The sequence below is a fragment of the Herpailurus yagouaroundi genome, unplaced genomic scaffold (genome assembly GCF_014898765.1).
Source record: "Herpailurus yagouaroundi ecotype Mexico unplaced genomic scaffold, PumYag 214, whole genome shotgun sequence".
Taxonomy (NCBI): Eukaryota; Metazoa; Chordata; class Mammalia; order Carnivora; family Felidae; genus Herpailurus; species Herpailurus yagouaroundi.
In genome coordinates this window covers 2,687,124-2,695,864 of record NW_024412445.1, presented here as the reverse complement: position 1 = coordinate 2,695,864, position 8,741 = coordinate 2,687,124, and the positions used below count along the sequence as shown (strand labels likewise).

The 8,741-nt window shown below is 48.7% G+C and overlaps 1 protein-coding gene across 1 annotated transcript in view; it reads right to left on the bottom strand.

Annotated features, from left to right (window-relative positions):
• The window catches only part of ABCA13 (ATP binding cassette subfamily A member 13), a 412,425-nt gene that overhangs the window by 377,976 nt on the left and 25,708 nt on the right, over positions 1-8,741 (bottom strand). Inside the window, exon 3 of the mRNA XM_040455040.1 lies at positions 6,954-7,077. Coding sequence (XP_040310974.1) covers positions 6,954-7,077 — 124 coding nt within the window. The remainder of the gene's footprint in view (positions 1-6,953; positions 7,078-8,741) is intronic.

The window sequence follows — 8,741 nt, the reverse complement described above, 5'->3', positions numbered from 1 at the left end:
AATAATAATATTTTTAAAAAGAACAAACACGCTGGTTTTAAAGTTCACACAGAAATTCAAAAGAACTAAAATAATTTTGGAAAACAAAACGAAGGCGAAGGTCTTATACCACCTGATTTTGAAACTTTCTCTAAAGCAATAGTTACTGAGACTGTTTGCCAAAGAGAAATCATACACTGAAATAAGATGGGCAAGAACACAACTACATATTTTTATCGGAACACCTGGTTTGCAACGAAGGCACCAACATAGTTTAATGGGCGTAGGACGGTCTCCAACAAATGATATGAGCACAAGTCAACACCCATCAGAAGATAAACCTCAACACTTGCCCCACATCACGTACAAAAATGTACTCAGAATGGATTGTGTGCCTAGACCACAGCTGTAACCACAAAACTTCTAAAAGAAGGAGAAAATCTTCTTTCCTTCCTGAGGATCTTCGCGATCTCCAATGAAGTAAACGTTTCTGTTGAATGAAAAAAAAAAAAAAGAAGAAACCCGCTTCCTTTCAGAAAACAGCTCAGAAACTGGAAGAAGATATTCCCCATGTCTTTCTGATAAAAGACTTGTAATCAGAATATGTAAAAAACTCTAAGGATTCAACAAAAACAAAGATTAAAATGTAGCGATTAATTGTAATAAAAAGAGTTGACCAAACACTTCGCGCGCGCGCACACACACACACACACACACACCCGGTTCAAATGGCCAATAAACACACGAAAAGACACTCACCCTCTCTTTTACGGTTCCGGACCCAATTCCAACATGGGGCAGGTCCCCCTACCCCCTGGCAACACCAGGCAATTTTCGGACACCAGCAGAGTGTCCAAAAATTCAACGGACCTCTGACACCATCCACCCGGAGACCGCGTCAGACCCCGCAGGAGAAGGGCTCAGTCCCCCAGCACTGCCCCTCCCCCACTTGAGCTTCCAGTCGCCAGCTTATAGCTATTGTCACCTGTGCTCCCCACCGCCCTGCTACAGATTGGAGGCTCCAACGGCCTCCTTCTTAGCTTTGATTAATTGCCCAGGGTGGGGGCGCCTGGGTGACTCTTAATTCGGGGTTGTGAGTTCGAGCCCCACGTTGAGTATAGAGATTACTTAAAATAAATTTTAAAAAAACGTAAATTGCTAGAATGACTCCCAGAACTCAGGGAAACACTTACGTTTACCGGTTTATTAAAGGATGGTGACCGGGGATACGAACCAACAGTCAGTTGGAAGAGGGGCTCAGACCCAGGTCTGGGGATGGGGCATGGAGCGCCCTGCCTCCCCAGGTACCAGGGCTCGCCCATCTCCACGTGATCACTGACCCAGAAGCTCTCTGAACCCCTGGGCCTTTTGGGTTTTGTAAGAAGATCTCCTAATGAAGGCGCCATCGATTAGATCAGGGGCCATTGGCTGATTTAACCTCCAGCCCCTCCTCCCCCCCCCCCCCTCATAGGGAGGTGGGCAGAAAGTTCTAACCTCTAATCCCAAAGGTTGCTTCCCTGGGCAACCAGTACCCACCCCCCAGCCCTGGGGAGGGGTCCAAGAGTCGCCTTCATTAACATAACACAAGACACCTTTACAGCCCGGAGCACTCGGAAAATTCTAGGGGGTTGGGCGCTGACAGCCAGAAACTGGGGTTGATGACCAAACACAAGTGAGGCATAGATATTCGTTCAGGTGACCACATATCTACTCCGTACAAATCCCGGTACTGCAACATCCTTCATGGCCAGAGAAATCCATGAAAAATACCTCAGATAACACGACTCCACCATGAGAACGGCCAAAGTAAGGAGACCCCAAAACCCCACGTGCTGGCAAGAAGGGGAGTCCTTGGAGCCCCCAGATTGTACATACGCTTTGGAAAACAGTCCAGAAGTTGATTATAAACTAAGACTCACTAAACACTCATCCCAACAGCTGCACTCTCTACAAGGACATTGTCTTAACACCGACAGCAGCTTTTCTCCTACATAGTCAAAACTGGAAATAGCCACCAGGCTCCTGCGTGCTGTGTGGCTGGTCTCCTGCTCTGGTCAGTGGCCCGGGTAAAGAGCCAGGTGCATCACGTGGGGGAATGTCCCTCATTGGGGGATCCTGAACCTGCTTTATGACTATGTTGCCCTTGATTTATGACTGGGTGAAGCTGAAACCCAACTTGTGTGTGCACCTCCATAGCGTGAGAGTACCACTTTGGCAAGTGAAAAAGGAGTGAGTTACTGGTACATACAACACACGCATAAATCTGGAAACATTTGGCTTCAGACACCAAAGGTGTATCTCGTACACGAAGTTCTGTAAAAGACAAATCTAGGGGTGCCTGGGTGGGTGACTCAGACGGTTAATCGTGTCCCAACTTCTCAGGTCACGATCTCGCGGTTCATGGGTTCGAGCCCCGCATCGGGCTCTGTGCTGACAGCTGGGAGCCCGGAGCCTGCTTGGGATTCTGTGTCTCCCTCTTTTCTCTGTCCCTTCCCCACTTGGGCTCACTCTCTCTCAAAATAAATAAACAAACTTAAAAAAAATGTAAAAAGAGAAATCTAAATCTCATCCAGATGGCAGTAAGCAGGTAATTTGTTCCTGGGGTGGGGTAGGCTGGGAGGGGGCACAGGGGATTTGCAGGGAGAATGGAATATTCCATCACGGCAGTGTTCGCCTAGGTAAACAAACATATCAAGGCTCGCCATGCATTTACTTGTCATCGATTATTGTATAGATCAATAAAGTTGGTTTTTGACCGTTAATTGTATTTCCGTTACCTGAGGAAGGAAAAATCAGTGACGTGGTATAACTTCTAAAAAGATACCATTTGTGATAGCAACAAAAAAATAACACAGTAGCTGGGAAAAAGTGTGAAGAATGGTATCCGTGGCCTTCACGGGACAGTATCACTATGTGGTGCTGAGACGCTGAAAACCTAACTACACCATACGTCGCATAGTGATTGCGGGATTCCATGTGACACCAATCGAACCCCCAACAGAATATTCTCACCGACCTTGACAAGTTTGTAAAATGTATAGACTTCCCTGAAGGAGGAGAGCGAGGTAGGAGGGTTTGCCCTATCAGACACAAGACACCGGAAAGGTCTAGGAAGAAAGCCAGCAAGGTGCAGTCGGGGGTGGCCTGATGGGTCTCCGGAACAGACAGAGACGTCCGGAGCCGACCCGGGGGCCGAGGAAAGCGCGATGTCTGTCTGAGATCCACCGCATATCCGTGGAGTTATCCAAATGGGGGGAAAAGTGTGATTGGATCATTGTACCCCACCCATAGACATAAAGCCCAGATGAACGCAATACTTCTGTGTGAAAGGGAAAACTAGGGTGTAAAAATAAAACAAGGAGAAATCTACAAATAAAAACTGGCAGAATACACCTGACTACCCATGTTCTCGATTTCCCCCGAGAGGCATCAGCCAGGCACAGAGAGTGCTCACAGGAGAGACCAGCCCCGGAAAGCAGTGTGAGGGTACACAGGGACATAGGGGTGATAGTCTCATGGGAAGCAGTTCCTGGGAGCAGAGAGGGATGCCGTGGGCTGGAGGCTGGTGCCCCCTGCTGTACATCCCTCGCTGCCGCTAAGCCTCTCTTGGCTAAGCTCCTGAAAGGGGTCTAGAAAGACCCCTCAGGACCCCGTGGAGTGGTCTTTCCTCCGTGGCTCCTTAGAGAGAAAACTATGAAGGGGAAAGGAGGGGCCTGAATACAAAGAAGAAGGTGAAATCAGGGCCTGAAGCCCAAGAGAGAAAATGAGAAAATGCAGGGCCCTCCGTCAGCGCACAGGCCAGAGCCCGCCAGCCAGCTGGATGTGCGAGGGAAGATGTCAATGTCACCAGAAACGGGGGTCCTGATGAGTCCATCTCTGAAGACCCTGCCGGTGCCCCCTTCTTTTCCAAGGCCATGAGGGGTGTGGGGGGAGACACCAGGAGACAGACACAGGATCAACCATAGGAACCCCTGGTCTGTTAGAAAAAGTCCAGGCAGGGAGAGAGTCCCAAAGGACTGACTCTTAATTATGCATTCCACGGGGCCAGTGTTTCCCAGGGAGGGGGACCCTGGTACCACTGAGGGTCTGGAGGCAAGACAGCATAAAGAGAAATGTTGAACAGGCTGGGGAAGGGGCTAGAGGTGTATCAATGTAGAAGGCATCCAAGGGTGGGGACGGGGCCAGGAGCACAGACAGAATCCTCCTTGTAAGCAACAAGGATGGGGGCACCTGGGTTGGGCAGTTGGCTAAGCCTCTGAGTCCTGGTTTCAGCTCAGGTCATAAGCTCACTGTTCGCGAGTTCGAGCCCCACATCGGGCTGTGCACTGACAGCACCGAGCCTGCTTGGGATTCTCTCTCCCTCTCTCTGCCCCTCCCCTGCTTGCGCTCTCTCTCTCTCTCTCAAAATAAGTAAATAAACTTAGAAAAAAATTTTTCAATGTTTAAGAAACAAGGATGGGGGCGCCTGGGTGGCTCAGTTGGTTAAGCGGCCGACTTCAGCTCAGGTTATAATCTCAAGGTCCATGAGTTCGAGCCCCGGGTCGGGCTCTGTGCTGACAGTGCAGAGCCTGGAGCCTGTTTCAGATTCTGTGTCTCCCTCTCTCTGACCCTCCCCTGTTCATGCTCTGTCTCTCCTTGTCTCAAAAATAAATAAAATGTTAAAAAAAAAATTAAAAACAAAAAAAAAAACAAGGATGGAGCTCTTAGCTGCCCCGGGTGGTGAATGGGGATCCAACTGCTTGCAAAGGACTTGGAATGGAGAGAAGTGTGGAATGGCTGCAGAGCTGAGAAGCCACGCATGTGCAAGGAGTGAGCTGCAAACCCAGAAGCCAGCTGCAGTGGCAGCGAAGCAGGTAGGAAGTGAGGTGATCCTCAAGAGCTGGGGCGGATCTGAGAACCAGGAAACATCACCAGGCTCACGGTAGCACCGTGACGACAGTGGGAGAGCACAGCACCCGTCACCAGAGTGCAGGGAACCCTGGCGTGGGCAGCGTCCCCCGAGAAAGGGACGAGGGGTCGCACACGGGCATCACAAATGGTGACTCTGGTACCGTGGCTTTGCCGTAAAAATACAGGACCGATTCCTCACACTGCGTGAGAACATCCACTTTATCTGCTTTCAGTAATGACCCATCTTAGCTCCGAGATCCAATGGTTAGAGCCAAGCTCCCCGCAGAGCCAGGAATAAGGAAGCCGATTTTCATACTCAGAACCCAGATCAGATGAAACGGGGGCTTCCTGCCCGAAGTGAACTTTCCCTGGGGAATTACAAAGGGCACAGAAATGCACACACGAAATCAACCATCATAATGTTTGAGGAGACCGGATATGGAAACTTGTACTCGCAGATGTTTGTAAACCGAGATGATCAGAAGGGAGTCTCTGCACGGCACTGAGGGTGCAGTTCACATCTGAACTGATCTGAAAACAAGCCAGAAGCACAGCAGGCCGTCGGGGGTCCAGGTGGAGACGGGAGCTGAGCTGGGTGCTCTTCCTGCCCCTTGTCTGTCCTCAGTACCTCCTGCAATGGGACGTCTCTCAGATTTTGCCTTCCTGACTCATGACGCTGGAGGGGGGTAAGCGAGACCCTGAGGTTCAGAGAGGTTGAGAAATCTGCACAGACACACAGAACTGAACAGCGACAGGGCCAGTGTGGACTGGGGGCAAACCCAACTTTTTGTACTTCAATGTCTGTTCTGAATGAGGGAGAAGTGGGTAAACCGTGGGGTGGAGATGCCTGCACACCCAAACCCCCTAACCTTCCCAGAAAGAGGCTTTTTTATACATTTTCCACACGCACAAAAGGACCATCAACTATTTCAGGGTTATGAGTTCGGACAGTTTCCAAATGATTTTCTCTATACCATGCTTCTATATCAAAAAAAAAAAAAAATGTAGGGGCGCCTGGGCGGCTCAGTCGGTTAAGCATCCGACTTCGGCTCAGGTCATAATCTCACAGTTCGTGAGTTCGAGCCCTGCATCAGGCTCTGTGCTGACAGCTCAGAGCCTGGAGCCTGCTTCGGATTCTGTGTCTCCCTCTCTCTCTGCCCCTCCCCTGCTCGTGCTCTGTCTCTCTGTCTCAAAAATAAATAAAAACATTAAAAAATTGTTAAAAATGCAAACACCACTGATAAACACCGTACCGGACGTGTCCAAGATTATCTACAAACTTTCCGTTCTCTTCCTGCAACTGAGACTTGAAAGATGAAGATCAGATATTTTAACGTGCTTTACATCCAAGTGTCTTAGATCCTTCAATGCCAGGAAAGAGAAGCTTCCAGAACATTCAGAACCCTCCAAGTCAAACCCCCTTGATTCTGACTCTTCCCACAGGAAACACATCTGCTCTTTCTCTGTGCAGTCTTTGATGCCGTCAGACCCCCCCCACCACCCCCCGCTTTGCCAGGCAGCCACCAGGGTGGCCAGAGCCGCACAGCGATTCTGAAGTCAGACTTTTAACCTACAGAAACCAAACTGTTATACTCAAATGACGTTTGCTAATCAGCAGTCACTTGGTGGTTCCAAGAACAGCCATGGAAAGAGGAAAGACCCCCTGCCCAAACCAGCCGTTAACTGGAAACATTATCATGTGAGTCTGCACTTAACAAAACTGATGTTCTTGGGGCGCCCGGGTGGCTCAGTTGGTTAAGCGTCCGACTCTTGAATTCGCCACGGGTCATGATCTCACGGTTCATGAGTTTGAGCCCCGAGTGAGGCTCTGTGCTGACAGCACGGAACCTGCTTGGAATTCTCTGTCTCCCCCTCTCTCTCTGCCCCTCCCCTGTTTTCTCTCTCTCTCTCTCTCTCTCTTTCTCAAAATAAACAAACTTTAAAAACAAACCAAACAGATGCTGCTGTAACTCTAGACTCTGTGCTGTTTATGATCTCCGACCTCTCCCAAACTGTTAGGCTTTACTAAAAGCATAAAAGCTCGTTCCCATGAATTCTGAAAAGGATGCTTGTGTCTCTCTTACCGAGAATGGTGCTCCGTGGCTCCCTCATGGCTCTGACTCCGGCAGGTCGACCCCGTGTTGCAAAGAAGGCCTTGGACAAAGGGGAAAACGCCTCGGCTGGGCAGATCCCGAGGTTGCAAAAAACCTGAGTGTAGATTCAAGGGAGAAGTGCGTCCACATAACAGAATACCTATTCGGTCAGAAGGGTAGTGTCGAATATGATGTTATTATATTTTTAATCCTCTTATTCAGTTAAAAGAGGTCTGAGCACTCAAACAAAAGAGAGAGAGGAAAGGAAGAAATCCTTCATATGGAACACCTTTCCGTGGGTCTGCACTCACGCTTCAGGGCAGAATGGCCCTGCCCAGCCTGAGAGCCGCAGGACTCACCCCCTCACAGCTCCCGGAGGGGCAAAACCCCCCTTACACAGCCATGCCTCGCACACAGTCCTCTGTAAACCGGCTGCGGGCGGGGAGAATAAGATAGATCCTTCTTCCCATCTCATACAAAGATTTAGCATTTTTTTAGTTTGGGCAAAATTTTCAATCGAATACACCTTGGATTCTTAAATGTATACGCGTAGTTGTTAAAGACCATATAACGCAAAGAAGTTTAGACAAAACGGACAGGATCCAAGGGTTTTCAGGAAGACTTTGCTGCAACAAGGCCCCTGACTCGATCGAATGGAGTTCATCTGTGCCTAGAGCCCTCCACGCCCCCAGTGGACGGATGGCAGTGGTTGAGATGCTGATGACCGCGGGCAACTTGGAAGTTACTGATCTAACATGAGGTAGCTCATAAAGTCTTGGTGAAAGGCTCTCCATGCGAGCCTAGTTTGGTCTGGGAAATGATCGCACTCTCAGGACGTGGAGACTCACTACCCCCAGGGCTCAGCACAATGCTTTGCACATAGAAGACAGTCACTAAACGTTGGATGAATGAATCATTGAATGAACCATTGGTGGAATGAATGAATGAATGAAAAATGAACAAGTAGTCTCTCAAGCCACAGGGGCAAATGGAGTTCTTAGCGAACACAAGACCCAGTGCACTAGGGTAGGAGACATCCAGCCACACCCCTTCTCCTCAATCATAAAGAACTCATTTTATTTCTTCTCCTGCCATGGTGTCTGTGCCACCCAGATCATTCCTCTCCTGCACACCTATAGTCCCACGAAGTCTCACATGTCGGGCCCCAGTAGCCTTTCCCTAACATGGACTGGCCACCTCTCTTATGAGCTCACATGGCCCCCCTGCAGAACCCCACCATGACACTTTCCCCACCATATTGAAATAGTCTGACGTGACAGCAAGCTCTAGAAGGACAGGGAAAATATCTTGTCCACTAGTCTATCTTCAGCAAGGTCTTGGACCCAGCAGGCACTCAACACATATTTGCCAAAAGAACAAATACATTAATTATTTCAGATAGTGACATACTATTTTAGATAAGACCCATTCCTTAATAATCTTTTATTCATGTAACTTTTTCAGAATTAACCACATTATCCACATTTCTAGTGGCATAAATCTGATAGAAACAAAACAGGCCATTATTTCTCAAGCAGTAATGCTGTTGAGATTTCAAACCAAATGAAAAAAAGGGTCTTTCTGATAAAGCTCCTGGAGCAGAGGAACTTAACCAGTAATGATTTATCAGTGCATCACCACCATCATTGCCATCATTATCACCATCATCATCATCACCATCACCACCACCACCATCATCACCATCACCATCATTATCACCATCATCATCATCACCATCACCACCACCACCATCATCACCATCACCATCATTATCACCAT